The sequence below is a fragment of the Salmo salar genome, chromosome ssa11, assembly GCF_905237065.1.
Source record: "Salmo salar chromosome ssa11, Ssal_v3.1, whole genome shotgun sequence".
Classification (NCBI taxonomy): Eukaryota; Metazoa; Chordata; class Actinopteri; order Salmoniformes; family Salmonidae; genus Salmo; species Salmo salar.
In genome coordinates, this window is record NC_059452.1 from 96882834 (window position 1) to 96909391 (window position 26558).

The 26558-nt window shown below is 42.1% G+C and overlaps 1 protein-coding gene across 5 annotated transcripts; it reads left to right on the forward strand.

The window, feature by feature from the left end:
- Window positions 1-3223: 3223 nt before the first annotated feature.
- Window positions 3224-26558, forward strand: LOC100329180 (macrophage colony stimulating factor receptor-like protein). 5 transcript variants are annotated; one of them, XM_045688837.1, is made up of 24 exons: window positions 3224-4075; window positions 4316-4438; window positions 10419-10518; window positions 10623-10718; window positions 18279-18539; window positions 18732-19010; window positions 19116-19252; window positions 19384-19543; window positions 19925-20135; window positions 20255-20370; window positions 20516-20627; window positions 20813-20970; window positions 21176-21303; window positions 21395-21521; window positions 21605-21712; window positions 21912-22022; window positions 22137-22308; window positions 23185-23264; window positions 23443-23552; window positions 23652-23774; window positions 23860-23971; window positions 24172-24271; window positions 24358-24463; window positions 24678-26558. In XM_045688837.1, the coding sequence occupies exons 3-24, from the start codon at window positions 10503-10505 to the stop codon at window positions 24828-24830; spliced, it is 2976 nt and encodes a 991-aa protein (XP_045544793.1). In that variant the 5' UTR covers window positions 3224-4075; window positions 4316-4438; window positions 10419-10502; the 3' UTR covers window positions 24831-26558.

Consider the following 26558-nt stretch of genomic DNA (forward strand, 5'->3'; position numbering starts at 1 on the left):
TTTGACCTTTTGCCACATTTCAGGCTTCAAACATAAAGATATAAAACTGTAATTTTTTTGTGAAGAATCAACAACAAGTGGGACACAATTATGAAGTGGAACGAAATTTATTGGATATTTCAAACTTTTTTAACAAATAAAAAACGGAAAAATTGGAGCGTGCAAAATTATTCAGCCCCCTTAAGTTAATACTTTGTAGCGCCACCTTTTGCTGCGATTACAGCTGTAAGTTGCTTGGGGTATGTCTCTACCAGTTTTGCACACCGAGAGACTGAAATTTTTGCCCATTCCTCCTTGCAAAACAGCTCGAGCTCAGTGAGGTTGGATGGAGAGCGTTTGTGAACAGCAGTTTTCAGTTCTTTCCACAGATTCTCGATTGGATTCAGGTCTGGACTTTGACTTGGCCATTCTAACACCTGGATATGTTTATTTGTGAACCATTTCATTGTAGATTTTGCTTTATGTTTTGGATCATTGTCTTGTTGGAAGACAAATCTCCGTCCCAGTCTCAGGTCTTTTGCAGACTCCATCAGGTTTTCTTCCAGAATGGTCCTGTATTTGGCTCCATCCATCTTTCCATCAATTTTAACCATCTTTCCTGCCCCTGCTGAAGAAAAGCAGGCCCAAACCATGATGCTGCCACCACCATGTTTGACAGTGGGGATGGTATGTTCAGGGTGATGAGCTGTGTTGCTTTTACGCCAAACACAACGTTTTGCATTGTTGCCAAAAAGTTCGATTTTGGTTTCATCTGACCAGAGCACCTTCTTCCACATGTTTGGTGTGTCTCCCAGGTGGCTAGTGGCAAACTTTAAACAACACTTTTTATGGATATCTTTAAGAAATGGCTTTCTTCTTGCCACTCTTCCATAAAGGCCAGATTTGTGCAGTATACGACTGATTGTTGTCCTATGGACAGAGTCTCCCACCTCAGCTGTAGATCTCTGCAGTTCATCCAGAGTCATCATGGGCCTCTTGGCTGCATCTCTGATCAGTCTTCTCCTTGTATGAGCTGAAAGTTTAGAGGGACGGCCGGGTCTTCGTAGATTTGCAGTGGTCTGATACTCCTTCCATTTCAATATTATCACTTGCACAGTGCTCCTTGGGATGTTTAAAGGTTGGGAAATCTTTTTGTATCCAAATCCGGCTTTAAACTTCTCCACAACAGTATCTCGGACCTGCCTGGTGTATTCCTTGTTCTTCATGATGCTCTCTGCACTTTAAACGGACCTTTGAGACTATCACAGAGCAGGTGCATTTATACGGAGACTTGATTACACACAGGTGGATTCTATTTATCATCATTAGTCATTTAGGTCAACATTGGATCATTCAGAGATCCTCACTGAATTTCTGGAGAGAGTTTGCTGCACTGAAAGTAAAGGGGCTGAATAATTTTGCACGGCCAATTTTTCAGTTTTTTATTTGTTAAAAAAGTTGGAAATATCCAATAAATTTCGTTCTACTTCATGATTGTGTCCCACTTGTTGTTGATTCTTCACAAAAAATTACAGTTTTATATCTTTATGTTTGAAGTCTGAAATGTGGCAAAAGGTCGAAAAGTTCAAGGGGGCCGAATACTTTCGCAAGGCACTGTAGTGGAAACAATACTAACCCTCAGCCTTTTATAGTGGAAACCATACTAACCCTCAGCCTGATATATTGGGAAACATACTAACCCTCGGCCTGTTATAGTGAAAACAAACACTAACCCTCAGGCTGATATAGAGTGAACCGTACGAACCCTCAGCCTGTTATATTGGGAAAAATACTAACCCTCATTTCAAGGTTTTACTGCTAATCTACAAATTATTACATTGGCTTGCTCCTACCTATCTTTCCGATTTGGTCCTGCCGTACATACCTATACGTACGCTACACATACACAAGACGCAGGACTCCTTACTGTCCCTAGAATTTCTAAGTAAACAGCTGGAGGCAGGGCTTTCTCCTATAGAGCTCAATTTTTATGGAATGGTCAGCCTATCCATGTGAGAGACGCATACTTGGTCTCAACCTTTCAGTCTTTATTGAAGACTCATCTCTTCAGTAGGTCCTATGATTGAGTGTAGTCTGGCACAGGAGTGTGAAGGTGAACGGAAAGGCACTGGAGCAATGAACCGCCCTTGCTGTCTCTGCCTGGCCGGTTCCCCTCTCTCCACTGGGATTCTCTGCCTCTGATCTATTACAGGGGCTGAGTCACTGGCTTACTGGTGCTCTTCCATGCCGTCCCTAGGAGGGGTGCGTCACTTGAGTGGGTTGAGTCAATGACGTGATCTTCCTGTCCGGGTTGGCGCCCCCCCTTGGGATGTGCCGTGGCAGAGATCTTTGTGGGCTATACTCGGCCTTGTCTCAGGATGGTAAGTTGGTGGATGAAGATATCTCTCAAGTGGTGTGGGGGCTGTGCTTTGGCGAAGTGGGTGGGGTTATATCCTGCCTGTTTGGCCCTGTCCGGGGGTATCGTCAGATGGGGCCCGACCCCTCCTGTCTCAGCCTCCAGTATTTATGCTACAGTAGTTTATGTGTCGGAGTGCTAGGGTCAGTCTGTTATATCTGGAGTATTTCTCCTGTCTTATCTAGTATCCTGTGTGACTTTAAGTGTGCTCTCTCTAATTCTCTATCTCTCTTTTTCTCTCTCTCTTTCTTCCTTTCTTTCTTTTTCTCTCTCGGAGGACCTGAGCCCTAGGACCATGCCTCAGGATTACCTGGCCTGATGACTCCTCGCTGTCCCCAGTCCACCTGGCCGTGCTGCTGCTCCAGTTTCAACTGTTCTGCCTGCGGCTATGGAACCCTGACCTGTTCACCGGATGTGCTACTTGTCTCAGACCTGCTGTTTTCAACTCTCTAGAGACAGCAGGAGCGGTAGAGATACTCTGAGTGATTGGCTATGAAAAGCCAACTGACATTTACTCCTGAGGTGCTGACCTGTTGCACCCTCGACAACCGCTGTGATTATTATTATTTGACCCTGCTGGTCATCTATGAACATTTGAACATCTTGGCCATGTTCTCTTATAATCTCCACCCAGCACAGCCAAAAGAGGACTGGCCACCCCTCATAGCCCGGTTCCTCTCTAGGTTTCTTCCTAGGTTCTGGCCTACTAGGGAGTTTTTCCCTAGCCACCGTGCTTCTACACCTGCATTGCGTGCTGTTTGGGGTTTTAGGCTGGGTTTCTGTACAGCACTTTGTGACATCAGCTGATGTAAGAAGGGCTATATAAATACATTTGATTGAAATTTGATTGAACCCTCAGCTTGTTATAGTGGAAACCATACTAACCCTCAGCCTGTTATAGTGGAAACAACACTTACCCTCGGCCTGATAAAGAGTGAACCATACTAACCCTCAATTTGTTATAGTGGAAACCACACTAACCCTCAGCCTGTTATAGTGGAAACAATACAAACCCCTCAGCCTTTTATAGTGTGAACCATACTAACCCTCAGCCTGTTATAGTGGAAACAACACTAACCCTCAGGCTGATATAGAGTGAACCACACTAACCCTCAGCCTGATATATTGGGAAAATACTAACCCTCAGCCTGTTATTGTGGAAACAATACTAACCCTAAGCCTGATATAGTGGAAACCATATCAGCCTGAGGGAAACATTACTGACCCTCAGCCTGATATAGAGTGAACCAAACGAACCCTCAGCCTTTTAAAGTGGAAACCACACTAACCCTCAGCCTGTTATAATGGAAACAGACTAACCCTCAGCCTGATATAGTGTTGGAAACATTTAAACTTCCCTGTCAGATAGATGGTGGGTAGACATTGTCTCTGATGTTGAAATGCTGCTGAAGAGACCAAAATAGGGAAGCCTCTCACTCCACCTTAATTGTTGACATGCAAGCGGCTTCCATAAAAGGATTGTTAAAGTGTCAACCTCTTGCGTAACCAGACATTGCCTTTAAACAGTACTTTGATCAAAACCATCAGCTTGTCTCAGAGTTTGTGACTATTGTTTGTTCTCTGTTATGTTGCTCAGGCCAAGAGAGAGCAGACATGGCGTCATCTATCAGTGACTCCCCTACTCTGAGATACACTGATCTAGTGGGGTTCAGTTACCAGGTGGCTAAGGACATGGACTTCCTGTCATCCAAGAACATATGACTCATTACAGCTGGCTTATATCCGCTTTAACAGATTGATTCACAATCCATTCTAATTAATACCGGATCATGTAATGACATTTCATGCCATGTCACATCAAACATTCATTCATTACTGATGCCACGTAGAAATGATCTTAGTGAACCCACAAGACACTTCAATAACAGCTTGTCTGAACTGTTGTCCCTGTCCTCACAGTGTGTTCACCGTGACCTGGCTGCCAGAAACGCTCCCGTCTGTGAGGGAAAGCTGGTTAAGATCTGTGACTTTGGCTTGGCCAGTGACGTCATGAACAACTCCAACTACATAGCCAAAGGCAGTGTGAGTTCTTTAATATATATATATACATATATATATACTGCTCAAAAAAATAAAGGGAACACTAAAATAACACATCCTAGATCTGAATGAATGAAATAATCTTATTAAATACTTTTCTCTTTACATAGTTGAATGTGCTGACAACAAAATCACACAAAAATAATCAATGGAAATCCAATTTATCAACCCATGGAGGTCTGGATTTGGAGTCACACTCAAAATTAAAGCGGAAAAGTGCCGTTGGTGGATGGAGCGAGACATGATGTCCCAGATGTGCTCAATTGGATTCAGGTCTGGGGAACGGGTGGGCCAGTCCATAGCATCAATGCCTTTCCTCTTGCAGGAACTGCTGACACACACCAGCCACATGAGGTCTAGCATTGTTTGCATTAGGAGGAACCCAGGGCCAACCGCACCAGCATATGGTCTCACAAGGGGTCTGAGGATCTCATCTCGGTACCTAATGGCAGTCAGGCTACCTCTGGCGAGCACATGGAGGGCTGTGCGTCCCCTCAAAGAAATGTCACCCCACACCATGACTGACCCACTGCCAAACCGGTCATGCTGGAGGATGTTGCAGGCAGCAGAACGTTCTCTAAGGCGTCTCCAGACTCTGTCAAGTCTGTCACATGTGCTCAGTGTGAACCTGCTTCATCTGTGAAGAGCACAGGGCGCGAGTGGCGAATTTGCCAATCTTGGTGTTCTCTGGCAAATGCCAAACGTCCTGCACGGTGTTGGGCTGTAAGCACAACCCCCACCTGTGGACGTCGGGCCCTCATACCACCCTCATGGAGTCTGTTTCTGACCGTTTGAGCAGACACATGCACATTTGTGGCCTGCTGGAGGTCATTTTGCAGGGCTCTGGCAGTGCTCCTCCTGCTCCTCCTTGCACAAAGGCGGAGGTAGCGGTCCTGCTGCTGGGTTGTTGCCCTCCTACGGCCTCCTCCACATCTCCTGATGTACTGGCCTGTCTCCTGGTAGCGCCTCCATGCTCTGGACACTACGCTGACAGACACAGCAAACCTTCTTGCCACAGCTCGCATTGATGTGCCATCCTGGATGAGCTGCACTACCTGAGCCACTTGTGTGGGTTGTAGACTCCGTTTCATGCTACCACTAGAGTGAAAGCACCGCCAGCATTCAAAAGTGACCAAAACATCAGCCAGGAAGCATAGGAACTGAGAAGTGGTCTGTGGTCACCACCTGCCGAACCACTCCTTTATTGGGGGTGTCTTGCTAATTGCCTATAATTTCCACCTGTTGTCTATTCCATTTGCACAAAAACAGGTGAAATTTATTGTCAATCAGTGTTGCTTCCTAAGTGGACAGTTTGATTTCACAGAAGTGTGATTGACTTGGAGTAACATTGTATTGTTTAAGTGTTCCCTTTATTTCTTTTGAGCAGTATATATATATATATATATATATATATATATATATATATATATATATATATATATATATATATATATATATATATATATGGTATTTAATTTATTGAACAGAGATAGAGAGGATAAGAGTGAGGAAAGAGGTTGTGTCGAAGGGCAGTAGGCTGGATTTGAACCTATGCCAACAGTGTAGACATATGTCGGAGGCTGCAGAATTCCCGCCAGACCAGCTACTGTAGGCCACAAGGTAGATTGACTTCATTTGTTTAGCTTTTATTGTAGTGTATTTGTGTACAGGCCATTTAAAGAAGTATAGTGTGTGTGTAGCAGCGGCACAACTTTAACTGGGGAATGTGATACAAAACAAGGAAACGGTGTGCTTTAGGACCATGTGGATGCCTCCGATGGGTCAGATTGACTGTTTGGAGTGTTTATCCGACTGGATAAAAAAAAATACAGCACTAGTCAAAAGTTTGAACGCACCAACTCATTACAGGGTTTTTCTTTATTTTTACTATTTTCTACATTGTAGAATAATAGTGAAGACATCAAAACTATGAAATAACACATATGGAATCATGTAGTAACCAAAAAAGTGTTAACCTCTCTAGGGTATGTGGGACGAAATCGTCCCACCTACTCAACAGCCAGTGGAATCCCGTGGCGCGATATTCAAATACATTAGAAATGCTATTAGTTCAATTTCTCAAACATATGACTATTTTACACCATTTTAAAGACAAGACTCTCGTTAATCTAACCACACTGTCCGATTTCAAAAAGGCTTTACAGCAAAAGCAAAACATTAGATTATGTCAGCAGAGTACCCAGCCAGAAATAATCAGACACCCATTTTTCAAGCTAACATATAATGTCACATAAACCCAAACCACAGCTAAATGCAGCACTAACCTTTGATGATCTTCATCAGATGACACTCCTAGGACATTATGTTATACAATACATGCATGTTTTGTTCAATCAAGTTCGTATTTATATCAAAAACCAGCTTTTGACATTAGCATGTGACGTTCAGAACACATCAAACTTCCGGTGAATTTACTAAATTACTCACGATAAACGTTCACAAAAAACATAACAATTATTTTAAGAATTATAGATACAGAACTCCTTTATGCAATCGCTATGTCCGATTTTAAAATAGCTTTTCGGCAAAAGCACATTTTGCAATATTCTGAGTAGATAGCTTGCCATCACGGGCTAGCTATTTTGACACCCACCAAGTTTGGCCCTCACCAAACTCAGATTTACTATAAGAAAAATTGGATTACCTTTGCTGTTCTTCGTCAGAATGCACTCCCAGGACTTCTACTTCAATAACAAATGTTGGTTTGGTTCAAAATAATCCATAGTTATATCCATATAGCGGCGTTTTGTTAGTGCGTTCAAGATACTATCCGTAGGGTGACCAAGGGTGACGCGCACGGCGCGTTTCGTGACAAAAAAATTCTAAATATTCCATTACCGTACTTCGAAGCATGTCAACCGCTGTTTAAAATCAATTTTTATGCGATTTTTCTCGTAAAAAAGCGATAATATTCCGACCGGGAAACCCTGTTTTCGTTCAAAGACGAAAAAATAAAAACATGGTGTCGGCTCGTGCACGCGCCCCCAGTCTCATTGTTCTCTGATCGACCACTATCCAAATGCGCTACTGTTTTTCAGCCAGGGGCTCCAAAGTCATCATTCAATGTTTTGCCGCCTTCTGAGAGCCTATGGGAGCCGTAGGAAGTGTCACGTTACAGCAGAGATCCTCAGTTTTCAATAAAGAGAGTGTAGAAGGCCAAGAAATGGTCAGAGAGGGCACTTCCTGTAAGGTATCTTCTCAGGTTTTTGCCTGCCATATGAGTTCTGTTATACTCACAGACACCATTCAAACAGTTTTAGAAACTTTAGGGTGTTTTCTATCCAAATCAAACAATTTTATGCATATTCTAGTTTCTGGGCAGTATTAATAACCAGATTAAATCGGGAACGTTTTTTATCCGGCCGTGCAAATACTGCCCCTTACCCTAGAGAGGTTAAACAAATCAAAATATATTTAATATTTGATATTATTCAAAGTAGCCACCCTTTGCCTTGATGACAGCGTTGCACATTCTTGGCACTTAGTAAAAATTAAGAAAAACCCTTGAATGAGTGTATCTGTCCAAACTTTTGACTTGTACTGTATATATTATGTCCCCCCCACTTCTAAAACCAAAGTTGTGCCCCTGCATCAAACAGCCATTATGTTCTGAGGTGAAAGTGATTGAAACTGTAAGGAACTTCCAGAAGTGGGTTAATGTCACATACTTTGCGCAAACTATTTTTTTACAGACTCTGCTGTCTTGTTGGTTAATTCTGTACATCCTGAATGTAAAATATGTTTTAGGTAAAAAAGCTTGCATCGAAAATCTTCTGAGGGTTTTTAAACACTAAAACTTCCCACTGGATTCAAAGTTGTTGTTGCCAGAATGTGTTTGAGTTATGTTATATCTGGGCTGCGGACTCTTTTCAACTGAGGTTTTTTCTTGGCTTTTTTGGGGGGGGGGGGCGGTAGATCAGGAGAGGATGTGAAACAGCTATGGTATAGACAGTGCAGGACTTTGGTCAGACTACCAAAACAATGTCAATTTGCGTCACTGTACCACAAACAGAAGGCCACTTGCCACAAATACATCTGTAATTCTATATTACACCTGTCTTGACCTAAATTGGGTTACCCAATGTCCTCTGTTGCTCAATGGGTTACCTAATGTCCTCTTTAGCTCAATATGTTACCCAATGTCCTCTGTAGCTCAATAGGTTACCCAATGTCCTCTGTAGCTCAATAGGTTACATAATGTCCTCTGTAGCTCAATAGGTTACCTAATGTCCTCTGTAGCTCAATAGGTTACATAATGTCCTCTGTAGCTCAATAGGTTACATAATGTCCTCTGTAGCTCAATAGGTTACCCAATGTCCTCTGTAGCTCAATAGGTTACATAATGTCCTCTGTAGCTCAATAGGTTACATAATGTCCTCTGTAGCTCAATAGGTTACCTAATGTCCTCTGTAGCTCAGTGGATTACCTAACAGTATGCATGACTGTACATCTCTTTGGATAAAAGCATCTGCTAAATGGCATATATTAATGTATGTCTCTGATATTGTAGACATTCCTGCCACTGAAGTGGATGGCTCCAGAGAGTATCTTCCAGAACCTCTACAGAACATTGAGCGATGTTTGGTCTTTTGGCATTCTGCTTTGGGAGATCAAATCAAATCAAATGTTATTAGTCACATGCGCCGAATACAACAGGTTTAGACCTTACAGTGAAATGCTTACTTGCAAACACTTAACCAACAATGCAGTTAAAAAAATGTATTAAACAAATACAAATAAGAATAAGAAATAAAAGTAACAAGTAATTAAAGAGCAGCAGTAAAATAACAATAGCGAGACTATATACAGGGGGGTACCGGTACAGAGTCAATGTGCCCGGGCACAGGTTAGTCGAGGTAATTGAGGTAATATGTACATATAGGTAGAGTTATTAAAGTGACTATGCATAGATGATAACAACAGAGAGTAGCAGCTGTGTGAAGGAGGGGGGAATGCAAATAGTCTGGGTAGCCATTTGATTATATGTTCAGGAGTCTTACGGCTTGGGCGTAGAAGCTGTTTAGAAGCTTTTTGGACCTAGACTTGGCACTCCGGTACCACTTCCCATGCGGTAGCAGAGAGAACAGTCTATGACTAGGGTGGCTGGAGTCTATGACAATTTTTAGGGCCTTCCTCTGACACTGCCTGGTATAGAGGTCCTAGATGGCAGGAAGCTTTGCCCCAGTGATGTACTGGGTCGTATGCACTACTCTCTGTAGTGCCTTGCGGTCAGAGGCCCGAGCAGTTGCCATACCAGGCAGTGATGCAACCAGTCAGGATGCTCTCGATGGTGCAGCTGTAGAACCTTTTGAGAATCTGAGGACCCATGCCAAATCTTTGCAGTCTCCTGAGGGGGAATAGGTTTTGATGTGCCCTCTTCACAACTGTCTTGGTATGCTTGGACCATGTAAGTTTGTTGGTGATGTGGACACCAAAGAACTTGAAGCTCTCAACCTGGTCCACTACAGCCCTGTCAATGAGAATGGGGGCGTGCTCTGTCCTCTTTTTCCTGTAGTCCACAATCATCTCCTTTGTCTTGATAAAATTGAGGGAGAGGTTGTTGTCCTGGCACCACACGGCCAGGTCTCTGACCTCCTCCCTATAGGCTATCTCGTCATTGTCGGTGATCAGGCCTACCACTGTTGTGTCATCGGCAAACTTAATGATGATGTTGGAGTTGTGCCTGGCGTGCAGTCATGAGTAAACAGGGATTACAGGAGGGGACTGAGCAAGCACCCCTGAGGGGCCCCTGTGTTGAGGATCAGTGTGGCGGATTTGTTGTTACCTACCCTTATCACCTGGGGGCGACCCTCTTTACCCTAGGTAAATATAATATTCTCTGCATATTACGGATGTATTTTAATTATTTATTGTAACTAGAGATCTTTTATGAATACATGTCTTGATATTAGGTATGTGCCCCATTTTTGCCTAACTTTAGGAGGAACGCCCTATCCTGACATTCCCGTGAATCAACAGTTCTACACTGCATTGAAGAAAGGCTATAGGATGCCCAAACCCACTTATGCTACAGACGAGATGTGAGGCCTCATCCGTCTCTCTTTGTCTGTAGGAATATTTGTGGTTGTAAGTAAAACATAGGACAAGGTGACATTAACACTGAGTTTGATTTTGTTTCTTTCAGCTATGATGTCATGTGCAAGTGTTGATGAGAAATTGGAGAAGAGGCCACAGTTCTCCTCTCCAGCTCATTCGATGGGAAACCTGCTGACTAAGAAAGGTAACGACAACCATGATAGATCATCCTCAACACTATGGCGATTTAATATGTTGATTTCTCATGTATATCTACAATTAGTAGATACATATAATTTCCAAAGAGTCCCAGAAATACACCCAGGTGAATGAGAGCTTTCCCGAAGAGCGACCACCCAGCTGTAGTCAAAACCAAACCTAGATCAGCAGGGAACCAGTCTCCTCGGGGGGATCTAGGAGGGCAGAAGACAGGAGAGACCTGGGAGGAGGCTGGTCCCTCCCAGACTGAATACATCATCGACATCCCAGATATCCATGTAGTCATAGAGGCAGAAGCAGGAGGTGGTGAGGTGCTGGACACCACCACACAGAGTACATCAAGGTAACATAGGACGTTCTCTCCACAGAGTGTGTGTCTAATCTGTAAACCCTGTGGCTGCCAGTTTGCCACAGGAAGTGTGACTGTGTGAGTCAGGGGCAGCATTTGACGATTGCCCAATTCTGCACTGCCTCATGTCATGGCAGCTTTCCTTCAAAGCTTTTTAGATGTTGGGTTTTTGTTTCTTGCTTATTGTTATCAATAATTGGTCAGTGACACTCAGGCTTATGATAACACCGTTTTATTGATTTTCCTCTGACAGTAATAGAGACGTAATAAAGTAAAACCACTGTTTTTTTCTACCTTCCATTGTTAGAATGACTGACCATTATAATACTGATACAGCCTCCCTAGTTGAGCCAGAAACCTTCCTAGAAGAGCCAGTAGGCAGCACAGAGGAAGAGGTACAGTTGAAGTCGGAAGTTTACATACACTTAGGTTGGAGTCATTAAAACTCGTTTTTCAACCACACCACAAATGACTTGTTAACAAACTATAGTTTTGACAAGTCGGTTAGGACATCTACTTTGTGCAAGTCATTTTTCCAATAATTGTTTACAGACAGATTATTTCACTTACAATTCTCTGTATCACAATTCCAGTGGGTCAGAAGTTTACATACACTAACTTGACTGTGCCTTTAAACAGCTTGGAAAATTCCAGAAAATGATGTCATGGCTTTAGAAGTTTCCGATAGGCTAATTGACATCATTTGAGTCAATTGGAGGTGTATCTGTGGATGTATTTCAAGGCCTACCTTCAAACTCAGTGCCTCTTTGCTTGACATCATGGGAAAATCAAAAGAAGTCAGCCAAGACCTCAGAAAGAAAATTGTAGACCTCCACAAGTCTGGTTCAACCTTGGGAGCAGTTTCCAAACGCCTGAAGATACCACGTACAAACAATAGTACGCAAGTATAAACACCATGAGACCACGCAGCCGTCATACTGCTCAGGAAGCAGACGCGTTCTGTCTCCAAGAGATGAATGTACTTTGGTGCGAAAAGTGCAAATCAGTCCCAGAACAACAGCAAAGGACCTTGTGAAGATGCTGGAGGAAACAGGTACAAAGTATCTATATCCACAGTAAAACGAGTCCTATATCGACATAACCTGAAAGGACCACTCAGCAAGGAAGAAGCCGTTGCTCCAAAACTGCCAAAAAAAGCGAGACTACGGTTTGCAACTGCACATGGGGACAAAGATCGTACATTTAGGAGAAATTTCCTCTGGTCTGATGAAACAAAAATAGAACTGTTTGGCCATAATGACCATCGTTATGTTTGGAGGAAAAAGGGGGAGGCTTGCACGCCGAAGAACACCATCCCAACCGTGAAGCATGGGGGTGGCAGCATCATGTTGTGGGGGCGGCAGCATCATGTTGTGGGGGTGCTTTGCTGCAGGAGGGACTGGTGCACTTCACAAAATAGATGGCATCATGACGAAGGGAAAATTATGTGACTATATTGAAGCAACATCTGAAGGCATCAGTCAGGAAGTTAAAGCTTGGTCGCAAATGGGTCTTCCAAGTGGACAATGACCCCAAGCATACTTCCAAAGTTGTGGCAAAATGGCTTAAGAACAACAAAGTCAAGGTATTGGAGTTGCCATCACAAAGCCCTGATCTCAATCCTATAGAAAATGTATAAGAACTGAAAAAGCGTGTGCGAGCAAGGAGGCCTACAAACCTGATTCAGTTACACCAGCTCTGTCAGGAGGAATGGGCCAAAATTCACCTAACTTATTGTGGGACGCTTGTGGAAGGCTACCCGAAACGTTTGACCCAAGTTAAACAATTTAAAGGCAATGCTACCAAATACTAATTGAGTGTATTTAAACTTCTGACCCACTGGGAATGTGATGAAAGAAATAAAAGCTGAAATAAATAATTCTCTCTATTATTATTCTGACATTTCACATTCTTAAAATAAAGTGGTGATCCTAACTGACGCAAGACAGGGAATTTTTACTAGGATTAAATGTCAGGAATTGTGAAAAACTGAGTTTAAATGTATTTGGCTAAGGTGTATGTAAACTTCCGACTTCAACTGTATCTGCCCTCACACAAGAAGGCGAGCTCCCCCAGTCTCCATGCATCCCTGAAGCGGAGGAGAGGTTCCTGTAGCCTCATTACATTTACATTTAAGTCATTTAGCAGACGCTCTTATCCAGAGCGACTTACAAATTGGGGAGCTGATGTTAGAGGAGTCTATTATACAGAACAATGTGTGTTAGTTAAACACTAATGTTGCAGGCCCATTTAGGAAACATTATCTGGTTATTATTTTTTCTTGTCAGAGTTTTTGTATATTAGTGATATATACCTGCTTTCCACAGTAACTATTCCCCAGGTCATTGCTGTAAATGAGAATGTTTTCTCAGTCAACTTACCTGGTAAAATAAGGGTAAAATAAAATGTAAAAAGGTACTTTTTCCCTTTTCATTTTATGATTTACAAAAACAGCATCAGCAGTTTGATGAATGTCAATGGAAATTGTCATATTATATGCAATTTTTATCTAATTGAAGTTGTCAAATTGTAAAGAAAAAAATATCATTGAACGAGAGAATACATAATTTATATAGACTGTACAGACGTAGAATTTTAATTTGACCACCTTGTTGAAGGAGAACTTGTAGTGTATTTGAGGTTAATTTGAGTTTTTTTATTTCCACTTCAAATTTCAGACTTGATTTTCCCATACAAAAAATGTATCAACCATTACAAAAATGTCCATTAATTATAATCCACATAGTAATTCACATTTCCTGTTGCTGCAGGATTATTTTCCTGCTAAAGCAAACTGGGTCAAATTAAGATCCTACATCTGTAAGTTTGCAGTAATGTGCCTCTTATATTTGCCCCTCTCATTCTTATCAAATGTCTTACCAATTTCAAACTAAATGAAGATTTGAATAATTGATTAAAAACATTAAGCACTACATTTTTACTCAGCCTTCATTTTGACAGGGAGTCGATGCTGAGACAAAGGTCTATTTAACAGATGAGCCCTGTTTAGCACAACCATACACATCAAAATACAATACACACATTAAACGACACATTCATATACACATTAAAATAGACGTTATTATACACGTTATTATACACGTTAAGCAAACACAATCATAAACAGACACATTCTTCAGTGAAAAGGTCCCCTAACAACCCAGTTCCTCCCATTTTAAAGTGTATTCTAGATCATTCTACACGTAAGGTGCAACAAAACCCAATCCAAAGGTTCTCATGCTATTTGTTGGACAGGGCTGTTCCATCAGGTTTCAGTAGCATATTAAAGATACTGATTGTAAATGTCAGAATTTATTTGTTTCATAAATAGTACAATATATCTTTGTTGTGCCTAATCTGTTTGCCTGGCTAGAGCATTGTCGTGTACAGAATACTGTTAAACCTCCAGCTCTGTACTGAAAGGTCTATGGCCAGTGTCCTTGAGTGTCAACTCAAACACATTGAAAGGGCATTTGATACTTCACATGCAATTTCTTAAGATGTATTAAATGACAGAGTTTTCATGATGTTTAAATGATTTTTCATGTCTTTTAATATCAAATGAAGTGCCTTTATTGTTCAGAATTGTGTCCTCTTTCAATTTGTGCTCTCTGTATTGTATACATCGTATATATATTGTTTGTACTGTACCTACATAACAAAGCAATGAAAGGTATATATGCACTTTGCAATACTGTAACCGGGCAAAACGTTGATTTCCCTGTTCTGTTCGGTATCCTACGTAATAGTAAGATGGAATAACACGCGGTAGAGGGATGATTCTGAATAAACTGAAGAATGCTGTCCATATCTAAGCTTGTTAGATGGGAAGAAGAACAAAAAGTACACATATCTATTTTTAATTAACTCCCTAAATTAATTGACATGCCTACATTGCTACACAGCAAATGTACTGCAAGGTATTTTAGTGGAATTTTGCTTATTTCTATTTAAAATACACGTAATAAAAATGTTTACTCTTATTTCCACTCATGTCTAATTTAACTGGCCATCTGTAAATACGTTGTAAAAAAATGTGTTATACTTCACTAAAAGACAATGACTCATCCATCAAAAGAATTCAGAACACCCAAACTACTTTAATATGTACTGGCTGTAAGCACTGTGGGAGGTGAGTTAGGGGAAGTTGTAATGATATCAGGACTGACAAGCCATCCCAGTCAACCAGTTCCTTAACAACCCTTGAGTAGAGCGGACAGACTACCCAGAGGACAGACATATAGACAGAGACCAACAGAGACAGTGAGAGGGACAGAATATGCTCTTCCTAGCCCTTTTCCTGGGCATCATGCTCTGCACAGCCCAAGGTAAGCACATTAATCAATGTGAGACTGTAGGAAGTGGTTTAAAATCAGCTCCTTTGTTCTCTGAATATTGTTCAGAGAATGTGTCATGATTTTTTTTTACCAACGAGACCTCATTTAAATCTCATGGTGCTGTCAATATTCACACAAATGTATCATGAGTTGTTTTGATGAAGAAAAAAAAAGACCAACTTTTTTTGTATTTTGCATGGATAAAATTGCCATCATAACAGTCAAATACATTTGTTTAAATATTTAACACAATAGATACATGCAGTTTAATCTTAATAAAATGTTTATGACAATTCATCTTTTTTTTCCAAAAAGTGTAACCATGGATGTAACAGAATTTGGACTCAAATGGATAAAATGTCATAGTGAAGACTGTTACAGTGAGAGCAGGTGTTTAGCTTTGTGGGTTCTGGCATCTGAGAGCAGGGGGGGCAGGGGGGGGCAGGGGGGACAGGGGGGGTCATAGGGGGTGGGGGGTAAACACAGAGCAGAAGCAGAAGTGAGAGTGGGATTGGGAAACAGGCCCCCCGAGACTTGGATCCGTCCAGCAAGTCCCGAGCACAATGTGTTTCCTGGAGCTAGACCCTATCGGAGGTTTCGTAAAAAACAATTCCACACACAAAAAGAGACGTGCTTAAACCCTTCTCAGGAACACTCTCATTTCCCCTTTCTCCCTGAAAAAAAACACTCAAATATGAAATGGACAGAAAAGCGTTTATTGCAAAAATAATTATCTCTGGTGACGTTGATGTATACCAAGAAAATTATTTTTATTACCACCTTTCTATGGATGATACCTAAGGCATTGAAATTGAAATAACTCATAATTCACCATATGATAAAATTATGTCAGTAACAGCAAATGACGTAACTTTGGTAGTGAAGTGTTGGCATCATGCCTGACAGAGGAGAAATTCAAGACGATGTGCTTCACTGATTCAAAGTAAGTGGATTGTTTGATGTCCATTTTAGTATTTTATACAATACAAGTGAAATAATGTGTTGTACAGTCAAATAAAATGTATTTTTCTTGCAGGTTTGTTGCTTTGTATTAAAATGGGAGGCCTTCACTCATCACTCAACAATGAGACAATGTGTTTTCACCCTCTTTCAGGTGACAAAGAACCCCCTGCCAGTGAACCAGTTGGCATGACCATGGGGGACCTTAAACCAGTCTTCCTCCCAGCCAACCCAGAGTTCAGTCAGGCTCCCCCAGACCCGGTGGTAGCCCCTACGTCTCTCTGCTGTGGAGTGGATGAGCTGAAACAGTTACTCTCCCAACATATCCAGGACCAGCGAGAAGCTGCTAGCTGGAAAGGAGAGGTGGTCAAGGCGCTGTCTCAGCTGATCCAGGAGCACCGAGAGGTGTCCAGCGGCCAGAGGGAGGTCATCAACCTGCTGAAAGCCATGAAGGACCAGGGAGCTCAGCACCTGAATAACCTGCAGAACCTGGGCAGACACCAGAGTCTTCTGGTGGAGAACCACCAGGCCCTGCTGCTGCAGGTGTCCCGCATCTCCACCCACCTCCAGGACCTGGCCAAGAAACCCAACGCTGCCAGCCAATGAGACGCTCAAATCTTAACCTGCATGAGACAGGCTGTCCAATCAGGATCAATAAGCTTCATAACAAACTAAGCAGCAGTTCAATCCAGTTTCAGATCGTGGGCAATAACCTGCTACTAAACCAAATTTGGTCAATAAAGCATACAATAGAGAATGCATTGATAAAGTCAGTTTGCTTGTATGGATTTAACAATTAACTGATGAACCAATCACAGTCCGATATCCCAGTACTAAATCACATTATCTGATTTGTTTATTTTTTACTGTTTTGGATTATAACATCCATGATTGATTACCAATGTATAGTATCACTGTCTGAATTGCCTAAAAACCAAATAAACAGATTCAAAATAACATTTATTTTACAAGTCTTCTTTGTGATGCGCCGCCATTTCCTGGTTGCTAAAATTCTAATACTTTGCCTAATTTCAGTTAATGTGACAAAACAAACAATGTAGAGAATCATGGTACAATCCAAACTGCAGTGAAATATCTTTTCAATAACCAAAAATATTGTAATTTCAGCTGTTTGAAGATGGTGTACAAACGAGAAAGTAAAAGATGCAAAAACTAAACTTAAGAATGGGGGGCATAGAAACAGAGCACATAGAACAGATATACTGCTTCTTAGACTTGCTTTCAATGGGAATGACAGATCTATAACTCACATTTCTTTATGAATTTGGTGGTGTTGCCCCAAAAAGTTACATATTGTAGCTTTAAATTGTTCTTCCTCTTCTGTCCAAGGTAGATCCTGTTCTATCTGTCCGGCTCTGCATTTACTGCTGATGACTCAATTCCGTCTGACTATTACTCCACCCTCCTTATGCAAGGATGGATCAGTGTTATATTTTTCAGTGGAGGTCTTTAAAATGTTCAAAACATTTTCAACCACCACCCTGAAAAACAACAATCTGTACAACAAACTGTCCATGGCGCATTCAATCTCCCTACAAATGTGTCAAATGGAGAGATCTCTGAACAAATGTTCACATATTAAAAAAATGTAATGATAGAAGTTGAAGATCAAATATATAAACTGAATAAATACAAATCAGTGGGGCATCCACTTGAACATGTTCATCCCTGAGAAGATAGGTTTTAGAGTTACAAATGTGATAATTCATTGAAATCTATTATTACCGTAGTCTATGTCTATATTCCATGAAACATGTGAGGGACATGTGAGGAAACGTGAGGAAACATGTGAGGGACATGTGATGGACATGTGATGGATATGTGAGGGATTGTTAATCTTGATTGTTTATTCCTGGTTCTGTCTTTGGTTTGTTGACAGAGCGAAGTCCTCCAGTGATCAGGCTGAACTCTGTGTTGCTGAGGGAGGCTGAGAGGACTTTGCCTTTAGGAACGTCGTTCACCTTGACCTGTGAGGGGGACAGCACAGCCACCTGGTCTACCACAGCGTTCAAAAGGAGGAACACTAAACAGGGGAGTATGATTACCACCAGGCACCTTACAGCAGACTACACTGGCACATACAAGTGTGTGTATGACAACCAACCAGACCTGTTCTCAGAGGTCCACATCTATGTGAAAGGTAAGTGTTTTCATGACATGACATCTTTTATGGATGTTGAGAGTGGGAAATGCGCTCTAGAAATGTTAAATTATCATTATTATCATCATCATCATCTGTCCAGCTGCCAAAGCCACACACAACATTGTATGTTTATCAGCTAATATGTCACAAGTTAAGTCAACATTGCTCAACCTGTTATGTTCCTTATAGATCCCATTAACATCCTGGTAACCCCCCGCAACATGAGAGATGTTAAGGAGGGCGGGGATCTTCTCCTCTGTCAGCTGACAGACCCCAGTGCCACAGACCTGTCCCTCCGTATGGCCAACGGAGACCCAACACCCCCCGACATGAACTACACTGTCAGTCCCAGGAGAGGGATCCTCATCAGAAACCTTCTGATCAGTCACAGTGCAAACTACATCTGCAGCGCAAAGATCAATGGGGTCACAACACGCTCCAAAGACATCACCATCAATGTCGTTCAAAGTAAGATGAAGTAGATGTCTGTACATGTTGTATTTGTTGGACATTGCATTGAGGTTATTAGTCCCAAAGCATCTAAACACATCTACTTCTATGTGTCTGTTCCAGGGTTGCGTTGGCCACCGTCTGTGTTAATTGAGGTAGATGGGTATGTTAGTATTGTTGGAGAGGAGCTCCTCATCCCCTGCATCACCAGTAACCCTAACCACTTCTACAACGTCACCTGGAAACACTCCTCCCTCAAAGTAAGTTAAACAGTAACCTGTCCTCAATTTCTATCATTACATCATATGTTTCCTATTAGCTTGTATGATACAGTATATGTCTGAAGATCTGAACTGATATGTTGGTGTTTTTTTTTTTTATATATATACAGGCATTGAACTTCTTACAAAAAGTAATGCAGGACAAGCAGGTCCACATCACCAGTACTGTGACTATCCCAGCTGTGACCATGTCTGATACAGGAAACTTCACCTGTACAGCCATGAATGAGGCTGGGGCCAACAGGTCCACCACCTACCTGCAGGTCGTAGGTAAGCATTAGGGAAAGGGAGTGTTGATCTACCATCTAATATGTTTGGCTAGCATCTAATATGTTTGGCTAGCATCTAATATGTTTGGCTAACATCTAATATGTTTGGCTAACATCTAATATGTTTGGCTAACATCTAATATGTTTCGCTACATTGGATCATATTTATGTAAGCCCGCGAGATCAGGATGGTAGTACAAGGCTAGTGTTGATCTCCACAAACACCAAACATGGAAACCTGTTTTAAAAGTGAAACTCAGCTCAGCATCCTCAAAGGAAATTGTGGTGTGATAATTTAAAATGTTAAGTTTTGTTGAAGTTTGTGATCAAAATAATGTTATCTTTAATGTTATCCCTCTGTTTGTCTTTCTCCCTTCTTCAGACGAGCCTTACATTAGGCTCATACCCCGCCTGTCACCCAATCTATACCAAAATGGCTCCTTAGTCAATGTGAAAGAAGGGGAGAACCTTGAGATAAGCATTCTGATCGAGGCCTATCCCCAAATCAAGGAGCATTGGTGGGATGTGCCCATGTCTCACAGTCACAACATCTCCACTCATGGCGAGACATGGACCGCCCAAGACAATTACAGGTCATTCTTTTCCCAATAATTACCCTTCTTCTGAATGTGTATACCACATCATTTCTAAAAGATGGTGAATAAATACAGGAGCCGGTGCTGTTATTTGATCCTGTCCTGTCATCCTGTAGGTACGAGAGCAGCCTGCTGCTACACAGAGTCAGGTCTGAGGAGAGGGGCCAGTACACCCTCCACACCAGGAGCGCGCGCCTCGACAGATCCATCACCTTCAATATCCAAGTCTACCGTAACATATCTTATTCCAATGTGACCAGTCATACCGACTATCAAACTAGAGAGAAAATATGGATCAAAACTGTTCCGTGTATTGTGAGAGTGACGTGATGATGACTTACCCAGTGTGATGCTGTCTGTCCTCTCTGACTGAGTAGAGAAACCCAGTGCCATGCTCAGACTGAAGAATTCAACCACCCTGATCTGCACCTCCTCTGGATACCCAGCTCCCACAATCCTCTGGTACCAGTGCCCAGGAATACAAAGCACGTAGGTGTAAAAACTGCTGATGTAAAAAAGGGCTTTATATACTCAATTTGATTGGTTGTAGGTTCTCTAACTGGATAACAATAAGCCAAGAGCTTTGCACAGCAAAATATGCAGAGAGAGCTGTATCACTCTTAAATGAAACAGGCCTACTGTCTGTGCTCATCTTGACGTTCCTCTGTGTTCAGGTGTGATGCGGATAATGACACTGTGGAGGTGCAGCCTCTCTTCACCAGCACCATGGAGGTGCAGAGTGAGCTGACCCTCAGTCCCTCAACTGAGGAGGTCACAGTGGAGTGTGTCACCTTTAACTTTGCTGGCAAAAATCGGGACATCTTCGTATCGCGTAAGACAACCATTACAGCTACATAGTATACTGCACAAACAAAGGTTTTGTGAGATTCTCACACGGCGCCGGTGGTCTCTTACTATGACTAGTACTGAAACAGCCACGGGTAGTGTTATTTCTCGTTTCCCTGTTCAGTAATGAATAATGTCATGAGCTGACTTCAAGAGCATCCAAATGTACTGTGGTGTTTGCTATGTTTTAGATGTTCTTGCTACCACTTCATCAACATTTGTAATGTCCGAGCTGTTCACTCCCACTCTCATTGGAGCCACCAGCACAGCAGCCCTTCTGTTCCTTCTGCTTGTCATCGTTCTGTACAAATACAAGCAGGTGAGCTGCATTTACAGACTCGTTCATTGGCTTACACTGCCCAAATACATGTGCAGTTAGACCATTACACAACATATGTTTTCTCTCATAGAAACCCAAATATGAAGTCCGGTGGAAGATCATTCAGGCCAATGACGGGAATAACTACACCTTTATTGATCCTACTCAACTTCCTTATAACAAGAAGTGGGAGTTCCCTCGTGATAAGCTGAGGCTTGGTATGTTTTATTGTCGTTTTGGGGGTTAAAACAGAGATCAGTACCTGAAACAGTAATGACTGACTGAAAACTCTGTGTTCCAGGCCAGATTCTGGGAGCAGGGGCTTTTGGGAAAGTTGTAGAGGCCACTGCCTATGGTCTGGGGACCGATGACAACATGACCACCCGTGTGGCAGTAAAGATGCTCAAGCGTGAGTTAGCCTCCTCATACTGTTTGTAAACATCTTTAACCCTGCAGTATTGCTTTTAATTTACAGAAGGAAGTCAAAATGATTGTACAATACATAACTGCTATTGGATACATGCTGGCATGAAAGTAGTTCCCATCATTAGATGAAGTAGTGTCTCAGTACATGCAATAATGAAAGAGTTACTCCTCCTCCTCCTCAGCAAGCGCCCACTCAGAGGAGAGAGAAGCTCTGATGTCAGAACTGAAGATCCTCAGTCACCTGGGATGTCATGACAACATTGTTAACCTGTTGGGGGCGTGTACTCAAGGAGGTGCGACAAACTATTTTCTGTACTTGCATTTCCATAGAAGAAGGTAGCATGACTTGTTGGGTGAGTTTCATTGGTTAACCAAATCGGTCATCTCATTGTTGTGTTCGACCACAGGCCCAATGCTGATGATCACAGAGTACTGTAGCCATGGTGACCTGCTGAACTTCCTGCGTGGCAAGGCCAAGCTGTTCCTGGACTCCACCCTGAGTGGACCAGGGGTTCCAGAGGTTTCAGGGGATAGTGATCACTACAAGAACACATGTAGCCAGGAGTCTCGTGTCAGGAGGTGGGCTGAACTGATCACTAACATGCCTCTAGTCTCAACTCACTCTCCTTTCTCCAACCAGAGACATGGTTTCTGGGTTAGTGAAAGTGCACCAAAACGAGAAATGAGAAATAGATGTGAGGCACAAGTTTCAGTCTCCACACATGTTTTATATACCGTCAACCAGGTGACAAAGCTGTGTATTCTTCTACCCAGTGACCTCCTCTGCCCTCATTTTATGCATTGCTCTCTGTGGTGCCATATCAAAATCTACATTCTATACTAACAAGGCATTCATGCCTCTTGACGCACATCATGGTCTCTACGTTATCACTGACCGTACATTTTCATTTCTACACAGAATACACTGAGTGTACAAAACATTAGAAACACCAGAACAGCCTCAATTCGTGAGGGCATGGACTCTACAAGGTGTCGAAAGCGTTCCACAGGGATGCTGGCCCATGTTGACTCCAATGCTTCCCACAGTTGTGTTAAGTTGACTGGATGTCCTTTGGGTGGTGGATCAATCTTGATTCACACGGGAAACTGTTGAGCGTGAAAAACACAGCAGCGTTGCAGTTCTTGACACAAACCAGTGCACCTGGCACCTACTACCACACCCTGTTCAAAGGCACTTCATCGCCTGAATGGCACACATACACAATCCATGTCTCAAGGCTTAAAAATCATTCTTTAACCTGTCTCCTCCCCTTCATCTACACTGATGTAAGTATATTTGAGAAGTGACATCACTAAGGGATCATAGCTTTCACCTGGATTCACCTGGTCAGTCTATGTCATGGAAAGAGCAGGTGTTCTTAATGTTTTGTCCACTCAGTGTACCTGTCCAGTGTAGACCGTAGTGTAACCTCTCAGTCCTTTACGTGTCTGCAGTGACAGTGGGATCTCCTGCTCCAGCTCAAACAACTACCAGGACATGCATCCAGCGCAGAGGCCCAAATACTGCCCTATGGGTAATTAACATCCATCTACACACTGCAGTAACACAGAGAGGGTTGTGGAGTGGAAGGGCATTATACACTCTTCCTCGATCTTTCTCTCTATCTCTCTGCTAGGTTATGGAGTGAAGGGTGGTAATATACACTGTTAAGTCTCATATAGTCTCTCTCTTCCTCTCTCTCTCCGTCCAAGGTTCTTTATGTGAGGATCCAGAGACAGACACCTGGTCGCTGGACATAGAAGACTTGTTGAGGGTCTCCTATCAGGTGGCTCAGGGAATGGACTTCCTTGCATCCAAAAACGTAATAGAAAAATGTAATTGTAATTTAAAGTCAACTCATGTAGTGTAACATGCAGATTGACACATGATTATACGAGTGAAACCGATGTTGTCTTTGCAGTGCATTCACAGGGACGTGGCCGCTAGGAACGTCCTATTGACCGATGGCCACGTGGCTAAGATCTGCGACTTTGGGCTCGCTCGAGACATCGAGAATGACTCCAACTATGTGGTGAAAGGAAATGTGAGTTAATAAAACAATATAAAGAAATCACTTTAGTTTAGGAAGCTCAGATTCTCCAATGATTGTGAACTATGTTCCTTCCCAGGCCCGTCTGCCAGTGAAGTGGATGGCCCCCGAGAGCATCTTTGACTGTGTGTACACGGTGCAGAGTGATGTCTGGTCCTATGGGATACTGCTGTGGGAGGTCTTCTCTCTGGGTGGGTCACTCTGGCACTTAGCATGGGTGCTAGTCTGTCTGTTCGCTTGCCAATGAAAATGAAATCGGCAAAAGCACAAACAGATCTGGGATCAGGCTAGGTCACTCTGGCACGTGATGACAAAAATGATGTCTTATGTCGATTCAAAGTATGTGAGAAAATATATTTTTTTTAAATAAATGTTTTGTTGTTATTTCTAGGTAAGAGCCCATACCCTAATATTGTGGTGGACACCCGGTTTTACAAGATGATCAAAGATGGATGCCACATGTCACAGCCGGACTTTGCCCCTCCAGAGATGTGAGTATTATACTTCAAGATCGGCAAAAAGAGATGATGTAACCTGACAACCTGCTGCAGTATCTGAAACTGAGAGTTCTCCTCAGATACACCATCATGAAGATGTGTTGGAACATGGAACCAACAGTGCGTCCAACCTTCAGTACCATTGGCCAGCTTATCCAGAGTCTACTGCCTGACCAGCCAGACCAGGTCAGATGGACTTAAGTGACAAACTGTAGTCTTTTTACGTTTTACATTTACAGTCTCTCTCTTAGCATTCCGCTAACTTCTTATTATTTCCTAAAGCAAGATTTTCTGTACTCCTAAAATGCATTTACAGTAAGAATAATATAATTTGGTGGGTAAAGTAGTTTGGGGACATCAACACTTTTAATTTGACACAAAGTATCCTTTCTTCTGCCAGACCTACAGGAATGTGCAGGATAAGACGCCACAGCAGGAGGCAGGAGAGCAGTGTGACCAAGCTAAGATTAGTGAGGATTGTGATCAGACACTGAACCACGAAGAAGAGGAACAGCCCCTGATGATGAGGAATAACAATTACCAGTTCTGCTGAGAGCACATCAGGCCATCCTCCATTACTATACGTTCATAGATGACTGTCTGCCGGTCATAGCCAAGAGGTGGATGGACTAGACACACCAAATTATCCAAATGTCTTCACTCTCATTGTACAGAACATGGTTTTAGTGTCATACAGTACCTTTTTTACAAAGTACAAAGTCAAGTTCCAGTAAGCAACAGTTTTAAAAGGAACTAAGCGTGTATGCCTTGAACATTTTATGTACAGAAAATGACCATAAACCCAGACATTATTCTACCCATTTAACTTTTATATTTACACAGATCAAGATATTTTACAAACTCTGATCGGACTGTGACAACTTAATGCCAGTAGCGATGCATGGGTAAAATCCCTAGGGAACCCAAGTCAGGGGGAAAAAAAGCCATATTACAACCTGTGTGTTGTAATAATTGCATTATTTGCTCTATAACCTGTTAGTTCATATGCCTTGACACCGTGATATATAGGTCTAAGGCCGAGACAATAAGAAGATACAGTGGCAGAATTATTTCAACCACACCTTTGTTTCATCCCAAAACCGGAGAGCAACCTCTGTCCTCTGTTTGTGCAACTAGAAAAAAACATGTTGACTCACCCTACTTGTAGAGAAACGCCAATGCCATCCTCCTCTCATGTTGATGAAACGGTCTATGACTCTGTCAGAGTACACGCTTTTAGTTTTAGTTGTCCTAGGCTACATGGCTAAAATGTTTGCTCGCTAACCTGACAATGACACAAAGTGATGCAACAATTCAAGTTGTTTCTGTCAATGACGTTTTGCTTTTGATGTGATGTTATTTGTGTGAAGCAAATCAGGTTGGCTTCCCTTGACGCTTTTTTTTTTTGGTGCTCTAGGACCATTCACAGTTGAGCTCACTCAGTTTAGCTCAACGCTGATTGGTTATTATTTAATTAAAATGTTTATCAAGGGAGGCCAAATGCTTGCTGTATTCCCTCGCATTCAATGCTACGGGCGGCAACAATGTCATACTCTTTTTGACCAGACAGCATCAGATAGATTGGCTACACATACAGAGACAGAGGGGCACTGTTTGGCTCGCTCGGATGCTTTCACTGGTGGGACACATTCAGCCTCTTGCGACTTGAAGGAAAATGATGAAACACAGAGAGATGAAAGGAAATTATTTTATGTTTTTTTCTTGGTACGTTTTTTGGTGAAGCCTGCCATGAATACTGCTCAGTGAGCCACCACTGAATGCATCTCTTTAAAAATTATTGGAGAATGGAGCAACATGCCTAAGTAACACAAGACATAGTTACTGCGAAAACGTTTTTATATTATGGTGGGCAGTCAATAAGTTTTGTGTTTTGCCAGAGTGTAGCCTTGGCTCACAATTTCTTTTGAACACGTTTTGCTGTTTTGGAGATTAGTTTTGTTTTGGTTGGGCTCGTTCCAAGGGGATGAGAGTTAAAGAAATGTACTGTACCAGTAAAAAGTTTGGACACACCTACTCATTCAAGGGTTTTTCTTTATTTTGAGTAGATGTGTCGAAACTTTTAACTGGTACTGTACGTATATTATTATGAATTGTAGCAACATATTTTCCCTATTAAAAGTGCTTGTAACAATGTAACAAAACAATTACTGTATTTTTGGTCTTGCCTTGAGTGTAAGAACATTTTAACATATATGGAAATGCACTGTAAGTATGTTATCAAATAAATAAACAAATTCAAAGAGCAATAAGCTCAAATTCA

Coding starts and splice junctions, on each gene's coding strand:
- LOC100329180 (XM_045688837.1), top strand. Junction 20,971..21,175: donor TCGGGACATCTTCGTATCGC/GTAAGACAACCA, acceptor GCTATGTTTTAG/ATGTTCTTGCTACCACTTCA. Junction 23,553..23,651: donor ACTTCCTTGCATCCAAAAAC/GTAATAGAAAAA, acceptor TTGTCTTTGCAG/TGCATTCACAGGGACGTGGC.